The sequence below is a fragment of the Dipodomys merriami genome, unplaced genomic scaffold, assembly GCF_024711535.1.
Source record: "Dipodomys merriami isolate MVZ:Mamm:240054 unplaced genomic scaffold, mDipMer1.0.p SCAF_13, whole genome shotgun sequence".
Lineage (NCBI taxonomy): Eukaryota > Metazoa > Chordata > Mammalia > Rodentia > Heteromyidae > Dipodomys > Dipodomys merriami.
Window position 1 is genome coordinate 28,810,106 of NW_027202604.1, and position 25,410 is coordinate 28,835,515.

The 25,410-nt window shown below is 42.5% G+C and overlaps 1 protein-coding gene across 1 annotated transcript in view; it reads right to left on the bottom strand.

The window, feature by feature from the left end:
* Positions 1-24,832, bottom strand: part of Rybp (RING1 and YY1 binding protein) — a 66,500-nt gene extending 41,668 nt beyond the window's left edge. Inside the window, exons 1-2 of the mRNA XM_070018966.1 lie at positions 24,653-24,832; positions 23,733-23,858 (exon numbers count right to left, since the gene is read on the bottom strand). Of these exons, the coding sequence (XP_069875067.1) occupies positions 23,733-23,858; positions 24,653-24,684 (158 nt within the window). The 5' untranslated portion in view covers positions 24,685-24,832. The remainder of the gene's footprint in view (positions 1-23,732; positions 23,859-24,652) is intronic.
* Between the last annotated feature and the right edge of the window lie 578 nt (positions 24,833-25,410).

The following is a 25,410-nucleotide window of genomic DNA, read 5'->3' on the forward strand; positions in this document are numbered from 1 at the left end:
CCTTGAGCAAAAAAGCTTAGGGACAATGCCCAGGCAGAGTTCAAGCCCCAGGATCAGTCAAAAACAACAAAAAAAATCCTACCATTTCCTTCCATAAGGTGTAATACCAAATAAAAGTTATCTTATTATATGTAAATATTTCAAGGAACCTAACATTTGTAAAAATTTAAAAATCTTGGGGCTGGGAAGGGGGCTCAGTGGTAGAATGCTTGCCTTGCATGCATAAAGACCTGGGGGTTCCATTCCTTAGCACCACATAAGCAGAAAAAGCCGGAACTGGTGCTGTGGCTCATGTGGCAGAGCTCTAGCCTTGAGCTGAAGAGCTCAGGGACAGCGCCCAGGCCCAGAGTTCAGGCTCACCACCAGCAAAAAAAAATAATAATAATATAAATAAAAATCTCCTACTATATATACTCCATAAAATAAGGTAAACTGGTTCCCTGCTATCAGACAATCAGTTTATATTGTGGAGGAAGTACTGGGTTTGAACTCAGGACAACAACTTCACTAATAAAGTTTATAAAAGGAAGCAGTATGGATGCGCTACAGATGGTAACTGAAAAACAAAATACCAACTTATATTCATACATACTTCTCACTGCAGGCAATTAAGTGGACAAAGAAAAGAAAATATGTCAAGACAAAGTTCACACCCTGAAGTCCCTCATTTTACACAAGGTTTATTTGTTATATTAACTGCTATATGATGTTAGCAAGGCAAACCCAATACTATTTTACCAATACACATGGTAATATTTCTTCACTGGAAATCTAAATAGCACTGTTTATAGGACTATGGTAGAGAGGTGTTCATCTAGAGAAAGTGAAACAGACCTTAGGAGGCTGCATTTATTTCATTATGAAATAATACATGCCTTCCACAATTGTGAAAGACAAACAGTGGAAGAAAAGCCAGGAAAATGAAGCATGTTTTTCCCTTAGGTCTTAGACATACAGAGGCCCTAACACAGAAAATATATAACAGCATGGTGGCAGTCACACATCATCGTCCAGAGATTATCTTCCTATGGCTCCAGGTGCCTGATAGTATACTTTGAGAGGATCAAGTTTATATTTTATAGCCCTGGTCCATCACCTTGAGACAATCACTTATGACAGTTGGATAAAATGATCTCTAAAGCCTTTTTTTTTTTGGTCCGTTGAACTCTGGGCCTGGACGCTGTCTCTCAGCTCTTCAGTTCAAGGCTAGCATTCTACCACTTGAGCCACAGAGCCACTCCCACTTTTCTGGGTGGTTTATTGCAGATAAGAATCTCACAGGCTTTCCTGCCCAGGCTTTGAACCTTGATCCTCAGATCTCAGCCTTCTTAGTAGCTAGGATTACAGGATTGAGCCACCATTGCCCAGCTAAAGCCTTTTAAGGGATTTTTTTTCCAAGAGAAAAATCCCTCAAACAACATATTACACATTACATCAGAGATATTAGTTGGAAAATATATTAGTAAAAAAAAGGTGGGGGGAGGTGCTGGGAATGTGACTTAGTGATAGAGTGCTTGCCCTAGGATGCCTTAAGCCCGGGGTTCAATTCCTCAGTACCACATATACAGAAAAAGACAGAAGTGGCACTGTGGCTCAAGCGGCAGAGTGCTAGTCTTGAGCAAAAGAAGTTTAGGGACAGTGCCCAGGCCCTAAATTCAAGCCCCAGCATTGCCCCCCCCCCAAAAAAAAAGCCAGACACAAAAGACCAAATGCTTTATCATTGAAAAACGTAAGTATAACATAGGCTCCCTATATCTGGGGCTGGGGTAAAGTTGCAGACTAATGGTTAAAGATGATAGGCTATCTTTCAGGGGTAATGGAATATAGCAATGGCTTGCAACTCAATATACCAATTACTACTGAATTCCATGCTTTTCAAAGATAAACTGTATGATATATGAATTTATATCTTAATAAGCTGTTAGAAAATTCAAGCCTCACACATTAAGAGAAGAAGACATTTAACTCTCTTTATGCCTTAAGAAATATTAAAGGAAGTCCCTCCCGGGCAGAAGAAAAACACTGCCACACTGAACCAGATTGAATGTAAATACGTGGGAAATATGACTAATTTTTTCATATAAAGAACTACTATTTTAAAATGTCACAATATAATTTACAACATATATAGAAGTAAATGCAGGACAAAAATAGCACAAAGTCCAAGAGGGAGGAAACGGGCATCTGAACTACTATAAAGTTCTTATAGCATATGTGAAAGAAGTATATCATCTGCAGGTAGACCATTAGGCTAAAGACACCTAAAACAACTAAATCAACCAGTTGTAGAAGAGGGTGGATAAGGATGGATATGGTCCAAATAGTTTATTCACATGGATGAAAATAACAGTGAAGCCAGGTGCTGGTGGCTCACACTTGAATCCTAGCTACTCAGGAAGCTGAGATCTGAGGATCAAGGTTCAAATCCAACCAGGTAGGAAAGTCCAACCAGGTAGGAAAGTCCATGAGACTCTTATCTTCAATTAACCACCAGAAAACCAGAAGTGGTGCTGTGGCTCAAGTGGTAGAGCACTGGCCTTAAGCTGAAGAGCTGAGGGACAGCGCCCAGGCCCAGAGTTCAAGCCCCACAATCAAGATTGTCAGTTTTCCTCAGAGTCAAAGCATCACAATGCATACTGATTCTAAAACTTCTTAAGACATAGAATGGCCAAAATAACTGCAAAAGAACAAAGCCATATTATACTTTTTCATTTCAAAACTAGTCATAAAGCTACATTAAGGAAAGAATGTGTCAAGAATTCAATGCATACCCCACACAAAATTAAGAAGAGCGAGGGAAGAGTTGGGGAGTGGAGGGATAGGTAAGAATGCTGAAAGGGGTGATACTGATCAAGATGCATTGTCTTCATAAACTGCTTTGTTAAATGGCAACTCCTCTGTACAACTTAAAGATGGTGGTACTGGACTGAATAGGCCATATGTAAAAATCAAACCAAACATCCTCAATATAAGAGGTGAAGCTATAAAACTTACAAAAGCAAAGCAAAAAGGAAATCTTAATAATCTTGGGCATGGAAAATATTTCTTAAATACTAAAAGTAAATTGTAGTATAACATAGTAAAACTGGACTTCTTAAAAATTAGTAAGTTTCCTTAAACATTTTTTTTTTTTTTTTTTTGGTCAGTCCTGAGGCTTGAAATTTGGGCCTGTTCCTGAGCTCTTCAGCTCAAGGCAAGTGTTCTACCACTTGAGTCACAGTGCCACTTCCAGTTTTTTGGTGGTTTCTTGGAAATAAAAGAGTCTCACGGACTTTCCTACCTGGGCTGGCTTTGAACCAAGATCCTCAGATCTCAGCCTCTTGAGTAGCTAGGATTACAAACGTGAAACACCAGTGCCCAGCTGCCTTAAACACTCTTAAAAGTACATATATCCAAATCTGGTATAAAGAATCCTCAAAATTCACCAAGTCAGACAACCAATTTTAAAAATGTGTAAATGATATGAACAGACACTTAAAGAAAACACACAGATGGCAAATAAACATGTTCATTCATTTGCAGTGAACCAAATATAAAGAACCTGTTAAACTGAAGGTAAAATTAAATCCTCAAATGTAAAACTGTGGAAGTCTTGGATGGTACTCAAAAGAAATACAAATGGCAAATACATGAAGAAATGTTCAACATCCTAGCCATAATGGGAAGGAAATTCCATCTTATTCCAGTCAGAATGGCTATCTACTATCAAGAAAATAAATGCTGGCAAGGATGGAGGTGAATGAGAAGAAACCCATACCCACTGTTGGTGGAAATGCTAATCAGTATGTAGATTCCTCAAATAAGTATACAGATAATATATCAATATATATCCTCTGATGTATAATACACATATATATTAAAATATAATGTGGTGAGCCACTACATCAAGAGGATACAAATTATTAGTGAAAAGTGAGTCAACATCTTCAGATTCTAAGAACTAGAAATTAATTTTTTGGGGGAAGGGGAGGGTCAGTCGTGGGGCTTGAACTCTGGGCCTGGGCGCTGTCCCTCAGCTGTTCAGCTCAAGGTGAGTGCTCTAGTACTAGAGCCACAGCGCTACTTCTGGTTTTCTGTTGAATAATTGGAGATAAGAGTCTCATAGACTTCACGCCTGTAATCCTAGCTACTCAGGAGGCTGAGATCTGAGGATCGCGGTTCAAAGCCAGCCCGGGCAGGAGAGACTGTGAGACTCCTATCTCCAATAAACCACCAGAAAACCGGAAGTGGCGCTGTAGCTCAAGTGGTAGAGCGCTCGCCTTGAGCTGAAGAGCTGAGGGAGAGCACCCAGGCCCAGAGTTCAAGCCCCACGACCGACCAAAAAAAAAAAAAAAGAGTCTCATAGACTTTCCTACCTAGGCTAGCTTTGCACCACAATCCTCAGATCTCAGCCTTGTCAGTAAAATTACAGGCAAGAGCTACAGGCATCTGGCCTAACTATAAACCTTTCTTAAAAATTTATGAATATTAAAGTGAGAAATATTGGTGGGAAGCAAGAAGGAATAGGCAACAAGGTTAATAGTTAATATAATCACAGTACATCATATGCATGTATGAAAACAGAAATATATTGAAAGTTTTTTAAGAGAAAAAAGACAAGCAAACAAAAAAATCAGAACCAGAGTAACTTTCTTAATTTTTATCTGAATAAAAGTAAATGTTAGAGCTGTGGACCCATGGTTTACACCTGTAATCCTGCTCAGGATGATGAGATTTGAGGACTGTGTTTCAAAGCCAGTTCTGGGCAGGAAAGTACCTGTAACTCTTATCTCCACCAATTAACCACCAGAAAACTGAAAGTAGTGCTGTGGCACGAAGTGGTAGGGCATTTAGCTTTGAGCAAAAAAGCTCAGGGACAGTCCTTCAGCCCCACCACCACCACCACCAACAACAAAAGTAATCATTAAAAATATACTTCTGGGGAGTAGAGCATTGGCTAAAATGGTAAAATGCTAACCTTAAGCAATAGCAGCTCAGGAACAGCACCCAGACCCCTCACTTCAAGCCTATGCCTGACACAAAACAAAACAAAAAACAAGGGCTGGGAATGTGACTTAGTGGTGCAGTGCTTGCCTAGCATACATGAAGTCCTGGGTTCAATTCCTCCATACCACATAAACAGAGCTGGAAGTAGCGCTGTGGTTCAAGTGGTAGAGTGCTAGCCTTGAGCAAAAAGCTCAGGTACAATGCTCAGGCTCTGAGTGCAAGCCCCTGAAAACTGGCAAAAGTGAAGGAAGGGAGGGAGGGAGGGAGGGAGGGAGGGAAGGGAAGGAGGGAAGGAAGGGAAGGGAAGGAAGGGAGGAAGGAAGGAAAGGAAAGGAAGGGAGGGAGGGAAGGGAAGGGAGGGAGGGAGGGAGGGAGGGAGGGAAGGAAGGAAGGAAGGAAGGAAGGAAGGAAGGAAGGAAGGAAGGAAGGAAGGGAGGAAGGGAAGGGAGGAAGGAAGGAAAGGAAGGAAGGAAGGGGAAGGAGGAAGGGGAGGGAGGAAGGAAGGAAGGAAGGAAGGAAAGAGGAGAGAGGGAGAGAGAAAAAAGAAAGGAGAGAAAAAGAGAGAAAGAAAGGGGAAGGGAGGGAGAGAGAAAAAGAAAAGAGAAAACAGAAAACAGGGAAGGGGTGAGTGAGAATGTTGAAAGGTACAACACAATGATCAAGATGCCCTATATTCATAAACTGCTTTGGTGAATGACAACTCCTCTGTACAACTATTTAAGGATAATAAAAATACTGACAGCAAAAACGAAGAACACTTCTGCCCCAGACTCCTGATGGTATGAATCATACCTGGCTATAAATCTATTTTCTAACTATTCAAATTACCCCCCCCAAAAAAATCTTCTGAAAACTAACTTCATAGTTCCACACAGTCTCTACTTTGATTAATCTGAAAGTTATTGCTGAACAATTAAATGCTTATGAAATGTCTAGCATCTTAATTTAAAATGGAGCCAGGCGCCAGTGGCTCTTGCCTGAAGTAGCGCTGTGGCTCAAGTGGTAGAATGCTCTCCTTGAGCTGAAGAGCTCAGGGATAGCACCCGGGCCCAGAGTTCAAGCCCCAGGCCTTGCATGCATGAGACCCTGGGTTCAATTCCTCAGCACCACATAAGCAGAAAAAGCTAGACATGGTGGTATGGCTCAAGGAGTAGAATGCTAGCTTTGAGCTGAAGAGCTGAGGGACAGCACCCAAGCCCAGAGTTCAGGCCCCACAACCAATAAAAAACATTAAAAAAAAAAAATCCTAATTCATGAGGAGAAATGTCTTAATGTCACGAAATTCAGATCAGAGTTCTAAAATTACATATCATCCTGGATATCACCCTGGACAACAGATGATAAATGTTAATACACTGTTGAAAATTTATTTAGCTGGGCCACGGTGGTTCACGCCTGTAATCCTAGCTACTCAGGAGGCTGAGATCTGAGGACTGTGGTTCAAAGCCAGCCCATGCAGGAAAGTCCCTGAGACTCTTATCTCCAATTAACCACCAGAAAACCGGAAGTGGTGCTGTGGCTCAAGTGGTACAGCGCTTGCCTTGAGCTGAAGAGCTGAGGGACAGTGCCCAGGCCCAGATTTCAAGCCCCATAATCGACCCCAATAACAACAACAAAAAAATTATTTAGCCCGTCTTTGGAACTCCTTTGCTAAAACAACTTTTTTTGGATGGTCCTGGGGCTTAAACTCAGGGTCTGGGCATTGTCACTGATCATGTCCTGGGGCTTAAACTCAGGGTCTGGGCATTGTCACTGATCATTTGTGCTACTGCTCTACCATTCTGAGCCACAGCTCCACTTCCAGCTTTCCAGCTTTTGTGGTTAAATGGACATAAAAGTCTCACACTTTCCTGTAGGGACTGGATTTGAGCTGTGATCCTCAGATCTCAGCCTCTTGAGCAGATAGCTAAGATTACAGGAATAAGCTACTGGCACCCAGCCAGAATAGCAAACATTATAATAAGCTGGGAACTGGTGGCTCATGCCTACAATCTTAGCTACTCAGGAGAACTGAGAATCACAGTTGGAAGCCAGCCTAGGCAGAAAAATCTGTGAGACTTTTTTTTTTTTGCCAGTCCAGGGCCTGGGCACTGTCCCTGATCCTCTTTTGCTCACAGCTAGCATTCTACCACTTGAGCCATAGCAGCACTTGCAGCTTTTTTTGTTTATGTGGTACTGAGGAATCGAATCCAGGGTTTCATGAATGCTAGGCAAGCATCTACCACTAAGCTACATTCCCAGCCTTAGACTCTCATTTTCAAGAAATCACGAAAAAGCTGGAAGTGGAGCTATGACTTAAGTGGTAGAGCACCAGTCTTGAGCCTTAAAAAAGCTCAGGGACAGTGCCCAGACCCTGAGCTCATCTCCCAGGACTAGCACCAAAAAATAAAAATAAGTGACCTTGGGCTGGGAAGGTGGCTCAGTGGTAGAGCCCTTGCCTTGCATGCATGAGGCCCTGGGTTCAATTCCTCAGCAGCACCACATAAGCAGAAAAAGCGGGAAGTGGTGCTGTGGCTCAAGTGGTAGAGCACTAGCCTTGAGCTGAAGAGCTGAGGGACAGCGCCCTGGCCCAGAGTTCAGGCACCATGACTGGCAAAAAAAAATAATAAGTGACCTTATAAAGATTAAATAAGAAAATTCACAAGATGGGCTTAACATAGTATCTACTATATATGAAATGCCTAATAAATGTTAGTTCTAATCACCGCTGGTTATAAAATCACTAATGAGGTCTATGATGAGCTGAGCCCTACTCCTCTAAATAGGCTAAGTCACTTTGGGGTTCAACTTGCAGCACCTAGAACATTTAATAAACAACTGATGTGCAATAAACCCAAAGCAAGAAAAATAGCCAAAGCTTTACTATGGGGGTACAATTCAGCATTAGCTTTTAGTAACAAATCCCTTAAAAAAAAAAAAAAAAGATCATCAAGCAAGATGCTGGTGGCTCATGCCTATAATTCTAACTACTCAGGAGGCTGAAATCTGAGGATCAAGGTTCGAAGCCAACTCAGGCAGGAAAGTCCATGAGACTCATATTTCCAATTTACTTCATGCCTCAGGATCAGCAAAACGAAAGTTAATCCATAAATGAAAGATCACTAATGAGAAAATTAACTTATAACTAAGAAAAACTGTTGGGTAACATATAAACTCAACTTAGTAAAAATGGTTTTAACATATAAAACTTTCCTACTGAGAGTTGCAAACTGCTTACACTGTTTACACACACACACACACACACACACACACACACACACACACACACACACACACACACTACTACTACTACTACTACTACTACTACTACTACTACTACTACTACTACTACTACTACTACTGGGGAAGTATACAGTATTACAAATTATTTTCTATGTGAACTGCCAAAACTGTTGGGCACCAGTTGCTGACACATGTATTCCTAGCTATTCAGAAAGCTGAGATTCAGAGATAATGATTTAAAGCCAGCCCAAATAGAAAAGTCCAGGAGACTATCTCCAATTAGCCAGCAAAATGTCAACCTTGAGGCCTGACTCAAGTGGTGAAGAGCCAGTCAAGGAAGCAAAGAGAGTATATTAGGCTGAATTCATAAGCCTGGTTGGTTAGTTGATAATAGGTAGATAGCCCAAACCAACAAATCACAATATTTTAAAGCTAGTGTAAACACAGAAATTAAGTTAGTACTGAGAATTTCAAAATTTTAATTTTAATTCCACAGACTATATCTCTACTCACATATAAAATTACACTTTACAATAATAGAATATTTTAGAGGTTTTATTTCCTAACATAAATAAGACTTTTTTTTTTTTTTTTGGTCAGTTGTGAGACTTGAACTCTGGGCTTGGGCGCTGTCCCTCAGCTCTTCAGCTCAAGGCCAGCACTCTACCACTTGAGCCACAACACCACTTCTGGTTTTCTGGTGGTTTATTGGGGATAAGAGTCTCATAGACTTCCTGCCCAGGTGGCTTTGAACCTCGATCCTCAGTTCTCAACCTCCTGAGTAGCTAGGATCACCGGGGCCGGGGAAACTTTTAAGAAATCCTAGGCACTGAGATAACTCTTTCAAAACAGAAATCTTTCAAACATGATTATGTTGCATCAAATTTCATCCCAAGTCAATTAGAATAGCCATGTCCTTACCCCCTTGATCACACACACACACACACACACACACACACACACACACACACACACACACACACACACACACACACACACACACACACACACACACACACACACACACAGGGTAGAATTTCATGCTGCTAAAAATCAGTCCGATCAACCAGACTATGGTGGCTTACGAGAACCCTAGCTACTCAGGAGGCTGAGATCTGAGGATGGCCGTTCAAAGCTAGCTCAAACAGAAAAGTCCCTCTGAGACTCTTATCTTCAATTAACCACCAGAAAACCAAATTGGTACTGTGGCTCAAAATGGTTAAGCACTAGCTTTGAGGAAAAATTGTTCAGGGACAGTGCCCAGGCCCCGAGTTCAAACCCCATGACCAACAACAAACAATATTCAACAAGATCAGAAACAGTATGTTTTTTGCATAGGCTATGATGGATGTTAAGATTTAAAGGCCTCAATCTTTACAAACAGTGGAAAATGAGACACTTGACAAAATGAGATGATATGTACATTTTGTCTCATAGCCCTGAAGGACAATCTTCAATATTTTAACTGTAATCAAATAAAGCCAGTGCATACAGTTAGAACAGAACCTGCACATTAGAATACAGAGCCTGAACAGTCTAATGATATATGCTCTATCTGACTTTGCCCAGGAGACTTGTGCTTTCCACTGCACCATTGCCTCCGGAGAGTCAATCATTCACAAACTCACTGCTTCTCCACGGTGATTTTAATGGCAGCATGCAATGTTCTTTCCAAGAATTGTGTAATTTTCTGAATAAGTCAAGCGATGAGCTGCACTTCAAAGAACCTGGTTTTAAGGCAGTATGCTAATACTGAATTTCCTTGGCCCATTTTTACAGGTTTATTTCTCAAAAAGACAGGAAAAGAAGCTCTTGAGTTTATAGAGAGCATAGCATCAAACAAAATCAATCATTCATCTATATAAGCTTACATTAATATTTTACATTATAGGTAATCTGATTAAGCTCATCTGCTCAGGATAATCCTGAGCAAGGTAACAACTCAATTGGCATTTTACTATTGTCCCTCTCTAACTTAAATGGCCCTGGAATAGGGTGATCCATTCTCCCTTTAAACGACAAAGTTGGAAAGGAAAAAAAAGCAGTTAAAACACACTGGTACTAAGCCAATTTTCATTTGCCCACTTAATTAAAAACATTTTTTCTATTGTGTATGAAATCCATAAAGTTACTTTTCTTGGTGTAAGTTTCTTTGGTTGTAAAAGTTCAAGTTAACTACCTCCTCTCAGGATTGCCTTGAGTATTACAATGGAAAAAAAGACACGTAAAACAGAAAGTGCAGCAATGTAAATACCCTAAGACTGATGGTCAAATATTGAAGGCCTGATACGGTATTTGTACTTTCAGTCAAGTCACAATTTAAGTATTAATTCTGAAATTTTTTAAACATTTTGACCATAATCAACAGTCAAAATAATTCCACTTAGTTTTTATTATTTTCTTCCTATAGCTAGTACAAAATTTCAAATTACATGTATACCACATACAACGCATTTATTTTGAACAGCACTGACTTGTAACATCATACAGGGTATTCTGTAATACAAACAGCAAAAATTATTTATTATTTTGTGTGTGTGTGTGTGTGTGCCAGGACTGGCGGGGACTTTAACTTAAGAGCCCCGTGGTTCTACCACTTGAGCTATACTGCCACTGATTAACTGGAGATGAGTCTCTGATCTATCTGCCCTGGCTGGTTAGGATCTCAGACATATTACAGAAATTATAGAAACGCCTCCATCACTTCTGGGGTTTTTTGTGTTGTTTTTTTGTTAGTTACAGGGGCTGAACTCTGGACCTGGGCCCTCAGCTCTTCAGCTCAAGGCTAGCACTCTACCACTTCAGCCATAGCGCCACTTCCGGCTTTTCTGCTTATGTAGCGCTGAGGAATTGAACCCAAGGCCTCATGCCTGCAAGGCAAGTACTCTACCACTGAACCACCTTCCCAGCCCCTCTTATCACTTCTTAATTAGTAAATATTTTGATCAGACATTCCATTTATGTATATTACTTTGGGCAATATGACACACAGTAGAATCTCAATGATTGTCAACTTACTTTTATTAATGTATTACAAATGTTTCCTCCATCATTATATAGTGAACTTTTTATTAACTTAGTCTAAAGTAATTAATCAGAAATGTGCAAAAATAGTTTAGAGGTGTCATGTAGTCTTCAAATGCCAAAGCTAGAAAACTAACACTGGAATCATGTACATGTATATCATTTTTTGCCGATTTTTGTGCTCTGTAATTTAAAAAATCCATTTACAATTTTTTTACTAATTATGTAGCTACTTAAGAAATACAGTAATAACTTGATATTTGTATACAATGTGAAATGATCAACTCTAGTATTCCAATCACTTCACATATTGTTTTGTGATATTTGAAGAAGCTGAAATATTTGAAAGGATTCAAGGACTATTTTTTGTGTGCATGTGTCTATCCTAGGGCTTGAACTCAGGGCCTGGCCACAGTCCCTAAGCTTTTAAGGCTAGTGAACTACCATTTTGAGGTGTTTTTCTTTTGTACTTAATTGGAGGTAAGTCTCACAAACCTTCCTGCCTGAACTGGCTTTGAACTACAATCCTCAGAACTTAACCTCCTGAGTAACTAGAATGACAAGCATGAGCCATCAGCACCTGGTCCCAAGTACTATTTTTAAAATAAAAATTAAACTATGATCACTTTACTGTGCTATAGACCAACAGAATTTACTTCTCCTAACTTTATTTTGGTACTTGTTATTCAACCTCAATGTCCCCCATACCATTTCATCACACATGTAGACTCATATATCTATAACCACAATCAAGATATAGATCTACTTCATTACCACAAAGACCTCTCTTGCTACCCTTTATATTCACACCCATCTTTCTCTCTCCACTAGTCCCAACACTTGGCAACCACTAATCTGTTCTCTATCTTGGTAATTTTTATTTCAAGAATGTTAATGGCATCCTACAATACCAGATATTTAAAAGACTGGCTTTTTTGTTCAGCATGTCTTGAATCCAGCCAAGTTATTAGAAGTATCAATACTTTGTTCCTTTTTACTGCTTATTACTATCCTATCATGTAGGTGTATCATTTAGGTTGTTTCCAGTATGGGGTCATGACAAATAAAACTGTGAACACCTTTTGTATGAGCATAAACTTTCAATTCTCTGCAAATCCAGGAATGCATCTGTTAGATCTTATGGTAAGTATACACTTCAAGGCTAACACTCTACCACTCAAGCCACAGATCCACTTTCAGATTTTTTTTTTTTTGATAGTTAACTGGAAGATAAGAGTCTCACAGTCTGTCCTGCACAGGCTAGCTCAGAACCATGATCCTCAGATCTTAGCTTCCTGTGTAGCTAGGCCTGGCAGAAATGTAGTTTTATACCCTTACTTACAGCTTTTCTTGCCACCCCTGAAATCACAGGCAGGTAGCATCAACCACTGCATCCAGCTCACCCATAGTGTAGATGGGAGTCTCAGATTTTTTTCTGCTCAGACTTGACAGGTACCTCAATCCTTCCAATCTTAGCCTGTTTTGTAGCTTGATGACAGTTATGTATGGGTTGCCAAGAGGTCTCCAGGGATTTGCTGCTTGGACTGGCCTCAAACCTCAATCCTCTCATTCTCAGCCTCCCTAACGGATCAAGTATTTTCTTTAACAGCTGCAATCAGCAGAGTGATTCTTGTAGTTCTTCCATTGATTCCCTTAGTCTAAATGCTATCCTCCTCATTACTATGTGAGCCAGTAAGTTTTATTTTGAAGGAGCTTGAGTTAAGAGTCCTGCTTCTTACATTTACTATTCTTACAGCACTTATAGGTATCAAACAATGTTTGGTTCTATAAAAGAATTAAAGATAACATCTGTGATATCAGAACTGTTCTTAGAAAGCATCATCCACTTTGTTTTTTCCCATGACTAATCATTCACTGTGTTGTAAGACCAAATATGTAACAAAAGCAGCATCTCACATCATCCTTAATTTTCTGTCCTTTCCAAAGGCTATCAAAGTTTCATATGCATTTGTATTACTAATGCTCTTAAACTGTACAGAAAAATACTTTGGATAAGTTTTAAATCAAATGTATTTTTATATAGCCTTTCTGGTAAGTTTTTTTTGTATTTTATAAAGTTTTTTTTCTGTTAAGTTTTGCTCAAACACAGGACAATTTAAACAGATATTTTAAACTGGCAAAAGGAGGAAAAGAGAGGAAAAAGTAAAGTAGTATCTACTACCCTTAAAAACAAAAATTTTACTAGATTACCTTGTGATTTCAACCATTCATGATCTGAGTAACTGTATAGTCGTATTTGTTTTTCCTGAAAATTCATTTTTGGCACCACAGTCTGTGTCAGTCACTTCATGGGAATGAAAACAGAGCTGAATGAAGTGAGCGAGTAAGACTTCAACCTAAGTCATTCCAAAGAATAGTAATGTACAGTGTACAAAATACAACCATCAGATATATAGTGCCAACTATCAAGTTAGAGATTGATTAACATTTCCAACAAAACAATGTTTTTCCAACTGTTTGTAAGTTGCCTTAGGTGTCAGTTTACAAACACCCAACTCTAGATCTAGTTCTTTATCATAGTTCATTTCTGACTCCTCAGAACTGTTTTGTATCATATGAGTAGCCCCTTCAAAATAGCCAAAGTGACATCTGGATGCTGAAAATCACCAAGTGGACAACCAAAAAAGATATGAATAATGTTATTAGGCTAAGTATGCCAAAACTCTGAAGCCTAAAAGTACTCCTGGAACTATGCCACAGTCCTAGAGTTTGAACTCAGGGGCTGGGTACCTTTACCTTTTCACTCAAGGCTGGCACTTGACGACTTGAACCACAGTTCCACTTACAGCTTTTTGGTGGTTAATTGGAGATAACTCTTCTTAACTATTTTTAGCTTTTTGGTGGTTAATTGGAGATAACTCTTCTTAACTATTTTTCTCTCCTAGCTGGTTCAAACAGCATCCTCAAATCTCAGGCACCTGCATAGGCTAGGTGTGAGCCATGGACACCTGGCTTCAGGAACTATTTTAAATGCTTTGCTTATAGTCTCCAAAGACTGTTATCGTGGTTTAAGTTCCAAACAAAACCAGGAATACTACTTTTAAGGGCATGCTTCGTAAAGACAACTTTAGCCTAATCCAGAAACATTAAATACACAGGATGAAAACGTGGAAGGACATTTATTACAACTAAAAAATGGAGTTAGAATGTAGCACAGTAGTTCTGTAACACCAGAACTCAAGTGGAATTCCTTCTCATTTTCACCAATTTATATAATTATAGCTAATGAACTCCTACCAAGTACCTGACTATAAAAGACAAAGGATAACAAAACTAAGAAAACAAATGCCCTACCCTCAAAAAACTAACATCATAACAAATATAGACTGGAAATCATTCTCAACTATAGCTTAGTGACTCACACATGTAATCCTAGCTAATCATGAGGCTGAAATCTGAGGATCACAGTTCAAAGCCAGACTGGGCAGGAAGTCCAAGATACTCTACCAAAAAGCCAGAAGTGGAACTGTGGCTCAAGTGATAAGAGCACTAGCCTTAAGCAAAAAGAACTTCGGTACATTTTTTTTTTTTTAAGTAAACTAAAAACTAACTCAGGGATAGCATCCAGGCCTGAGTTCAAGCCCCAGGACTCGTAACTGGAGGGGATATACAGGAAGGCTTCCAAAGCATCTGGGAGGACCAATGGAAGCCAGCCAGGATACAAAAATGAAGAAAAAGCATTTAAAAGAGAACCAAGAGGAAGAACTTGTGGAGGATATGGAAGTGAAACATCATGGTCCACCACTGAGCAAACACCAGGCAATTTGGTATAAACCATATTTTGTGTAGAGGGCAGAGTCATAGCAGATTGCTTCAGAGTCTTAGCAGATTGCTTCTAGAAAGTCTAAAGAAAGGTATAGTATCACAAACTCCTTGTGATACTCAGGATATAGGATTTCATCCTAAAAGCAATGAGAACCAGGGGAAAACTTTAACCAGGAATGGAAGTGATATTTGACATTTTTCTGAACATTCTCACAGATGAATTCAACTTTTCAACCTGTGGGATTTGAACTGCCTTTAAGCAATCTAGGTGGAAAAGATGGATTTGTTTGTCCTGTGCATCCAAGCATGGGATGACAGGAGAAGCATGAGTGTGGTTGATGTGTCTGGGATCAGTAGTAGAGCACTTCCTAAATCTGTATGAGGCTCTACATCCCCAACACCTCAGGAGAAAAAAAAGCAGTCAACATCATTTGGAGACAGGGAAGGAGCCTAGCATGGTGGTGGGACCTAGAATCCCAAAACCAGGAGGATTGCAGAGGGTGAGGTAGAACCTCTGAAAATCAACTACAGAGAACCATCTCAAAAATGAGGGGGCAGGCACAGCAAGGAAGTAACAGAACCATTAACTTACATCCAAAAGTCACAAAGGCAAAGTTTATGTCCGATTCAGTGACAGCTTCCTTTATGAAGACCAAGAGACTAGTCTCCAACCTCCTTCACAATACAGTTAACAGTCTCGCTTCCCTTACTCTATGCTCACCATAACCTTCCCATCACTGGGTATCTTTATACTCTAGTCTTTTCAAAAGGCTAGGTAAATTGCTTAAAAGCAGACATTTCCCACTTATTTAACCAATGCCTTGAAATAAAAATGACTAATCAACACTATTGATGAGGGGCAAAAATTAGATGCCTAGATAGTTTTACATACACGTTTCATTCTTCTCACATAGTGATTGTGGACTTGTGACCCCGGGAGGGAGCCACAGACATTCATTACACAGGTGATGAAAATGAACAGCAGTCCTGTCTACTTTTGTAAGGAAGGGTCTGCATGCAAAGTAGTCTTAGGACAAAACAGCACTAGTAAAGAACTGGCTGGCACTGGTGGCTCATGCCTGTAATCCTAACTACTCAGGAGGCTAATATCTGAGGATCAAGATTCAAAGCCAGCCCGGGGAAGGAAAGGCTGTGAAACGCTCTTATCTCCAATAAACCACCAGAAAACTGGAAGTGGCGCTGTGGCTCAAGTGGCAGAGCGCTAGCCTTGAGCTGAAGAGCTGAGGGCAGCACTCAGGCCCAGAGTTCAAGCCCCTTGACCGACCAAAAAAAAAAAAAAAAAAAAGAAAGAAAGAAAGAAAAGAACTCCATATACTCCATATAATGCCATGGATGAATCTCACAATCATAAAAATGAGCTAATGAAGAACCCAGAAGTGCATATCCTGTATGATTCAAACGAAAATAACCAACATTGATCTCTAGTGCCAGAAGTCAGCCTAGGAATAACAGCGGGCAGTGTACAAAAGGCTTCTGGAAATCTCTGAATTTGATCAAGAATCCTGGTGCCAGTTACAAAGTGGGCTCACTTATTCATCAAGTCTTTAGACTGATTTGTGTATTGCTCTTTAATGGTCCAAACCTTAACTGAATAGATAAGTATTACTTTTGGAGTGTTAAAAGATGCCACAAAAAGATAAACCACTGGTAATGGGGTAGTCAAGAAAAAAGCAAGACATTATGTATTTGCTCACATCATGAAGGAGACATTATAGACCAAGTAAGTACTAAAAACTGAATTAGTTTTGGTAAAGTGTTTTGACAAACTACAATTACTTGAGGAATGTATCTAAATTATGGAGCACCTCCCGAAAAATACAATGAAAGTATGCTATGTGACTACTACAGAAGTGAAGCCATTCAAGACTTCCTATCCTGGGCTGGGAAAGTGGCTCAGTGGTAGAGTGCTTGCCTTGCATGCATAAGGCCCTGGGTTCGATTCCTCAGCACCACATAAGCAAAAAGAAAAAAAAGCCGAAGTGGCACTGTGGCTCAAGTGGTAGAGCGCTAGCCTTGAGCTGAAGAGCTGAGGGATAGCGCCCAGGCCCAGAGTTCAGGCCCCACAACCAGACCCCCACCCCCCAACAAAAGACTTCCCATCCTATTAATTAGAATATGCTAAAAAGTCAAATGGCCTGAAATTAGTTTATGATACACAAGAAAAGTTTAGTATTTTGGCCATAAAGGCTACAACTCTTAACTTCCATAGCTAAATAAGAAAATAAACCTACAGAAGTAATTATCCCCTGCTCAAAAGCAAACAGCATTACTGTTTTCTAAGGAGGCAAATGCACATCTCAAGCACTTATAAAGCAGTCATCTGTCCAGTTCTCATCATTCTATAGTTCCTATCACTTTTCATCAGCTGAAGTTCCCTCATTTTTCTGTTTAGTTTTTCTTCTCCTATATAGTGTTTCAAGTTTCATGAGAATAGGGCCTTGCCTGTCTTTACCCTACTGCACACCTAGAGCCTAGACAAAAATCAATCAATCTTCTACCTACCTACCACCTACTTACCTATTTTCAGTGCCAATATTGGCTCAAGGCTGGTGCTCCATGTGGACCACTTAAACCATGCCTCCACTTCCAGTTTTTTTTTTTTTTTTGCTGGATAATTAGACTTAAAAGACTCATGGACTTTTCTTTCCAGGCTGGCTTCAAACCACAATCCAACAAGCCTTAGATGTCAGCCTCCTGAGTAGCTAGGATTATGAGTGGGAGACCCTGGCACCTAGCCAAAATAAATTATTCCATCCCTAGGTAAGAATAATATTTAAAACTGTGCCAGCTTTTATACCAGTTTTGAGGTTTTAAGATTTGATGAAGGTTTAATGATTTGGAAGACAGTGGTAATTTTCTGACAAACACAAACAAAAGCAATGTGACTCAAAACACAAAACCACAGTGGTTATATTCCCAGGAAATATGGGTAGTAGAGCTGGCTCTGTTCCAGTATAGGTACCTTGTTGTCTTTCTGGGAGTTTTCCTATCTAAAAAGGATCACCAGCAAAGATCACAACTATGTTCTATCTTTCCATAAAACTTTACAACTTTACCTCTGACTTTTCAAGGGATTTTGAATTGTCAGAGTATCAACTTGAGGGGAATGTCCAAAGTTATAACTGCAAACAACTGGGGACTTTTCCACCAAAGAACATGTTTTACACATAAAGCAGCTGCTTCTTTAATTCTTCCAATTCAGTCAGTACCCTGAGTACCAAACTTTTGTAACTCTGGTTATTTTTACACAACTGTAACAAACATCTAATGTGCTACTTGTCTATAAAAGCTCTAAAGACAGTAAATTTTTCGGAATGAAAATAGTAAAAAAATCAGAGTTTAAATAAAACAAGCTCTTATCCAGGCATTAGTAAGCTAATGTTTATAATCCTAGCTACTAAAAAGATAACATCCAAAGGCTCTTGGGTTCAAAGCCAGCCTACGCAGAAAAGTCCTCCAGACTCTTGTCTCCAATTAACCAACAAAAAGCCTGACTGGACATTGGAGGCATGGTTCAAGTGATAGTAAAACACTAGTGCTGAGTGAGAAAGCTAAGCCAGAGCACAAGGCCCGCAGTTCAAGATTCAGTATCAAAGCTGTGTTTCTACCACTTGAGTCACACCTCCACTTCCAGCTTTTTGCTCATTAACTCAACTTTCCTACCCTGGCTAGCTTTGAACAGAGATCCTCAGATCAATTCCTGAGTAGCTAGGATTACAGGTGTGAGCCACCAGTGTCCAGAGGTAAATTTCTTTATGTGCATGCATGCATGCATGCATGCGTATATGCGTGCATGCGTGCAAGCATGCACTGGTCTGGAGCATTTTTGCTCAAGGCTAGTGCTCTACCACTTGAGCCACAGCTCCACTTCTGACTTTCTGCTGGTTAGAGTCTTAGGGACTTTCCTGCCAGGGCTTGCTTCAAACTATGATCCTCAGATCTCAACCTCCTAAGCAGCTAGGATTACAGATATGAGCACATGATGCCCAATAATTTCTGCAACACAGAACTCAGGAATAATAACGAGCACAAAAGTAAAATATGTCCATAACCAGATCTAGGAAGTTACTATGCCCGATACTTGAGAAGTTCAGAAGTCTTAGGATAAATTCCTGCAATTTGTAGGCTTTATTACCTACTTCTTTTAAAAGCTAATACCCTCTTCTTGAGACTGGCAAAATGGACTGAGAAAACTAGCTGTCACGGAGAAAGAGACCGGGTTCCCCCTCACCTGCCATCATGCACACTCCACATACCTCCAGAAGCTTACATCTTCCACCTTGCAAGGATTAGTCTATCAGAACAGTGAGAAGCATCTTTCCCAGTTGTCCATAGCTACTCCACATGAAGACTTTACAGTGCCATCAAAGAAGAGGAGTAAAAAAAAAAAAAAATCTACTGACAAGACAACAATGTTCTAAAACATGGATTGTGGTAATAGATGCACTCTAAACAATAAATAAACCACATTTAAAATAATAACCAGGGCTGGGAATGTGGCTTAGTGATAACAGTGCTTGCCTAGCATGCATGAAGCCTTGGGATCAATTCCTCAGTACCACATTAACAGAAAAGCCACAAGTGGAGCTGTGGCCCAAGTGGTAGAGTGGGAGCCTTGAGCAAAAAAAAGCAGCTCAGGGTCAGTGCCCAGGCCCTGTGTTCAAGCCCCAGGATTGGCAAAAAAAATAAAATAGGTGTATGTACGTATGTGTACATATATATGCATATATGTACACACACGTACATACACACACACATAAAGCCGGGTGCTAGTGGCTCACACCTGTGACCCTAGCTACTCAAGAGCTGAGATCTGAGGACTGCGGTTCAAAGTCAGCACAGCCAGGAAAATCTGTGAGACTCTGATCTCCAATAAACCACCAGAAAACCAGAAGTGGCGCTGTGGCTCAACAGAAAGCTGGCCTTGAGCTGAAGAGCTGAGGGAGGGGCAGCACCAAGCCCAGAGTTCAAACCCCACGACAGACCCCCCCCCATTTATATATGTTTATATATACTTATATATATTATATAAATAAAAATAATAAGGGCTACAAATTGGCGTAGTATAAAAGAAGAACCATATGGAAGAAGCAGAGAAAGCCAGGCATGGTGCTGCATGCCTCTTAATTGCTACATTGGGGAGGTGGAGACAGGAAGATCATAAATATATAGGAAGATTTTGTCTTCAGTCTTCCCCAAAAATCAAACCAGAAATTCTCCAACACCCATTTCACTTCAGTATTACATCTAAAATGTAGATCTCTAGTGGCACCAGAACTTCCAAGTAGACTATTAAGTATCCCCTCCTTTTCCCTTAACATATTCTTTACAGCTTTCAGACCTTCCTTTCTGCTGCTCTCTGTTGCTCCAAAAAGAAATGAAGTTCCCATCCAAAACCACCTACTTGATTCCACCTGCTGAATTTAAAATACTGTGCATAAGTCAATAGTAGTAAAAAAAAAAAAAAAAAAGCTAGCAGGTGATTTCAAAGAAATCAATTTTCCTTATCAGATGAAATGGAAGGAGGGACTCCTGATAGTGTCCCCAAAGTGTCAAACTGCTGGATCTTACTTTATATTACATTGCCTCTGTGAAAGGACTTTATAACTCAGTTATAGTCAGTTTTTGTGCCAGTCCCAGTACCTGAACTCAGCAGTACCTGTACGTTGTCCCTTCATTGTTTTGCTCAACGCTGATGCTCTACTACTTGAGCCACACTACCACTTCCTGCTTTTTGGTGGCTAATTGGAGATGAGTCCTACAGACATTCCTGCCTGGGCTGACTTAGAACAATGATCCTCAGATCTCAGCTTCCTGAGTAGATAGAGGCAGCCAGCTTAACAGACTTTCAACACTCCCACTCTCCTCCCCTGGCCCAATGACTTTTATATCCTAGGAAATCAACACATCGTCATCTTTGGATGGACAGCAAACTATCAACAATGGACAAATACAGGTAGTATGTGTCCTACTGGACCAATACTATACTTCAAAACTGTTTTCCTGAGTTGCTGGTTGATGATTTAACAATAAGGATAAAAATGATAAACTGGGGCTCGGAGTGTGGCTTAGTGGTAGAGTGCTTGCCTAGCATGCATGAAGCCCTGGGTTCGATTCCTCAGTACCACATACACAGAAAAAGCCGAAGTGGGTACTGTGGCTGAAGTGGTAGAGTGCTAGCCTTGAGCAAAAGCAGCTCAGGGACAGTGCCCACGCCCTGAGTTCAAGCCCTAGTCCTGGGGGGAAAAAATTACTGCAGTAGCCAGAACCAGAGAAATCAAACCAAGCTGTTATACCACCTAGGACAGGTCGAAAACCTGTCAAACTCATCTCTCCATATGAAACCCATCCATAAGGAAGCCAAAATGTCCTTTGTAGTCCAATTTATGATCCCTTCTGAAAAGATCTAAAACACCAAAATACCAACAGTAACCAATATGAAACAAACTTTGTTCAGGTAGAACTATCAAGAATTGATAGGGTTTAAAAGCCCTGAGAAATCTGTGTGCAACAACTCCATGACGTTTAAAAAAAAAAAAGGAACAAACAAAAAACCCCACAAAACCATCTAAAAAGGTAGGTACTCCAGCATCCTTCTGCTGAAAAGATTCTAAAATATTTCTAATTCAATATATTAAAACTGAGTTTTACTGTTATCTGCAATTCTGAAAAAAACTTTAAACTTAAGTCTAACTTGCCATGTGCTTCCAAAAAGTTGATGAGTCAAGTTTTTTTCAAATGCATGTAGAAAATGAATAGTATTTCCCTATGAAGTAATTATTCCCAGCAATAAATCAGATGTAAACTTTTGAATTTGGTTTAAGTTTCTTTTCACCAGCAAGGTTCTCAAGTTCTTAGGAGTTTCCTAGTCATTTACTTGAACATCATCTACAGTAACACTCAAAGCAAAACCACAATAAAGAGGTTTGGCCTCTGAGGGATTCTACATGTAAAAAAACATTACTCATAAATAATACACAATCACTATTGATTTAAGTAACACATTTCTAAACTTTCATTCCATCTGATGGAATCCCCTATTTTAGACAGTAAAACAACATTTGTGAAATCACCGAGGTGGGGTTTTTATTGTAACTAAATCAATAAAAAGTTTACACTAATTAAAAAAAAATAAAGGACTACAAGCCTGTAGCTTGTGGCTCAAGGCTATAGTCCTAACTACTCTGGAGACTGAGATCTGAGGATCACTGTTAGAAGCCAGGCCAGGCAGGGAAATTCGTGAGACTTTTATCTCCAATAAACTACCCAAAAAGCTGAAGTGGCCCTAGGGCTCAAGTGCTAGAGCACCTGCCTTAAGCAAAGAAAAGCTCAAGGACAGCGCCCAGGCCCAGAGTTCAAGCCCCAGGACCCGAGCAAAAACAAAACAACAGCAGCAAAAAAAACTCTACACACACAAACTAAGTGGGAAGGAGGAGGCGGGATGGTTGAGTTTGAGGCCAGCCTGGACGCCACACGAAGGCTATCTCAGGAGAGAACAAAAAAACAAAAGTACTCTGAGGAAATACTTTTGGTTCTTGAGTATTTTTTATTCAAAGGTATTATGACTTAAAAGTTACTGGACTCCACAGAACAAGTCCATCAGTAATTAGGTTGATTCAATTTAATCTCAGGTATAAACAAAGCAATGAAGCCTTAACAAGACATTTTCACCCAAAGAGTGTCATCCAGTAGGAATTGTTGAAGTCTACAGAGTACACTGAAATACTGCCAATTCAAAACAAATACCTGATGAAATGAGACTTTGGGCAATCAACCTTAAGTCTTCAAGTATCCACTAAGAACTAAGTCCCGCTTTCACAAGCGCCCGCTGCCAAGTCATTAAATGACACCAAGAACATTCTCAGTTTAAATTCCAAATAAAATTTAAAAAGATGACGGGAAGACTGTAAAATCAGCCTTGATATTTTATCAACTTATCTAAATGTTAGATCTAGAGTAGTTACACTGGTTTTGATGCTACATATAGCTTCCCACCTTCACCTAAATGAAAAGGAATTCTTCCAACGTTCTTTTCATCATAAAGAACTTTTAGACACACACCTCAAAATAGTCATTCTAATCACCATTTTGCACAATCGTCCTCCACCTCTGCATAACTTAACTGAAAACCTCGACCTATCAGAGTTTCCCTACCTCCCCCCCCCAAAAAATGCATTTTACCAACACTCTCCATATTTATTTTCAAGTACAAGGAAGTAACAGAAATTTTCAGCTCAAAACAGGAAAAGCACAACCAGTCTTACTGTAACACCACCATTAAATTCCTCCAAAAGAAAAACAACTCAGGAAAGGCAAATTAAAACCATTCAGCACAAGGCAAAAATATAAAGGTCTCATGTCCTACAATCCATAGCAACAGCCTCGTTTCCTCTTTTGAGAGTCAGCGCCAATAAACCCAAAGGATACAAGTGTCAAACAAACCCAGTGTTCGCTTGAAGAAAGACCAAAGACCTGGGAAAATTCCCTTCCGTGAACAGGGGGCCTTGCACCCTGCAAAGGCACAAGGCTAAACGCATCGCACATCGCCCACCCGCCCCCCACCCCAAATGCAGAAAAAGCAGCAATCAACAAGTTGGAAAGAGGGCAAGAAAGTACGGCTCACTACCCCCCCTTCGCCCACCTTGAAAGAACCACCACCAAGTCCCTTCACCGCGATGAGAGCTCTCCAGTACCTGGTGGAGGTGCCTTTCCTCACGTCGCAGATGCTGCATTTGAAGGCTTCGGCGCTGTTCCGGAAGGTGCAGACGCTACAATCCCAAAAGCCCTCGTCTGCGGTGGGCTTCGCTTGTCTCTTCGGCCTTCGGGAGGAGTGGGGGACGGAGGGGAGGGGAGCCAGGGGGTGGGCAGGAAAGAGAGGAGGAGAGACAGGCAAAAAAACACAGGGCTTGGTGAGCCGTCGTCATTCCGCAGGAATCCAGCCGGCGCTGGAAACTTCGCTCCCGGGCGACCACCCACCCTTTTCGGGGACCGGGGAAGCGGCAGCCGGGCGCCCCCGCCCGCCGGCACCCTGCGAGCCCCGGGGGCCGAGGGGGGCCTCGAGCCGCGGGCGGCGGCGGCGGCGGCGGCGCCCCGGGAAGGGCCGCGCCGGGCGCAGGAAGCGGGCGGACTTGTGGACTTGAGCGTGGGGGGGGGGGGGGAGGCCGGTGAGGGAAGCCGCGGGCCGGATCTGGAGGGGGGCGCGCAGGGGCGGCCCGAGGCCGGCGGCGGGGAGTGGGCCGGCGTCTTCCCTCTCCCCTCCCCTGCTCGCGCCCTCCCTCCCTCCCTCCCCACCTGGTTAAATCTCCCTTTGTCTGGGAGGAGTGGCGGCGGCGGCGGCGGCGGCGGCGGCGGAGGGCGGCTGAGGAGGAGCCGCCATGGCTGCGGCGCGCACGGCCGCCGGCCCCGAGCGGGAGCGACACCGCCTCCCGCCGCCGCCGCCGCCGCCGCCGCCGCCGCCGCCGCCCGCCGCCGCCGCCTCCCCCCGCCCCCGGATCTCCATCTTAGCAGCGCCTCCCCCACCCCCGCCCCGGGTGGCTCCGGGGCCTAGTCGTCGCCGGCCCCCGCCCGCCCCCAGCCGCCCTCCCCTTCCGCCCCCTCGGCTCGGAGCAGGTACCTGGTCGGGCTCTTCTTGTCGCCCATGGTCATGGATGGGCTGTACCCCAGCCCCCCCCCCAAGCCGAAACCGGCGCCGCTCCGAGGAGAACCGCCGTCCGGGAGTCGTCGCGGACCGGCCCCCCTCCCACCCCCGAGCCCGCCCGCCCGCCCTCCCTCCGCCGCTGGGGCTCAAGCTCCGGCCGCCGCCGACGACGCCGCCGCCGCTGCCAGTCTCCGGACGAGACTAGTCCCCGCCAGCGCCGCCTCCGCCGAGTGACTGACGAGGGGCGGGGCCGGGCGCCGCGCGTCACGCGCCGTGCAGCCAATGGGAGGGCGGCGGCCGGCGCCGCGAGGGCGGGGGCGGGGCGCGGGGGAGGGCGGGGCGGGGCGGACGTGGGCCGGGCCGTCGGTGTGCGTGCCCGGGAGTGTGTGCGCGCTGGGGGCGCGCGTGCCTGCCGGTGGCCCCCGCGGCCCGGCGCGGCGGAGCGTGCGAGCCTGGCGGGGCGCACGTGGCCGCGCCCGAGAGCTGGCAACCGACTTGGGGCCCTTTGCGGCCGCCCCCGTGAAGCCGCGGCTGGGACCCTGGCCCCGCAGCCGCCCCGGAGAAGTAGTTCCGCGCAGTTTGCGCGCGCCGTGGGGGCTTGCAACAGCCGCGACGCCTCGAGGCTTGCAATTCCCCGGGAGCCGACAGGGCCTCCGTTGGCCCGCATCCTCCCTCCCCGCGCACTTGTGCTCCTCTGCCACGCGGAGCTTTGTACGTGCCTCTCCCGAAGTCCC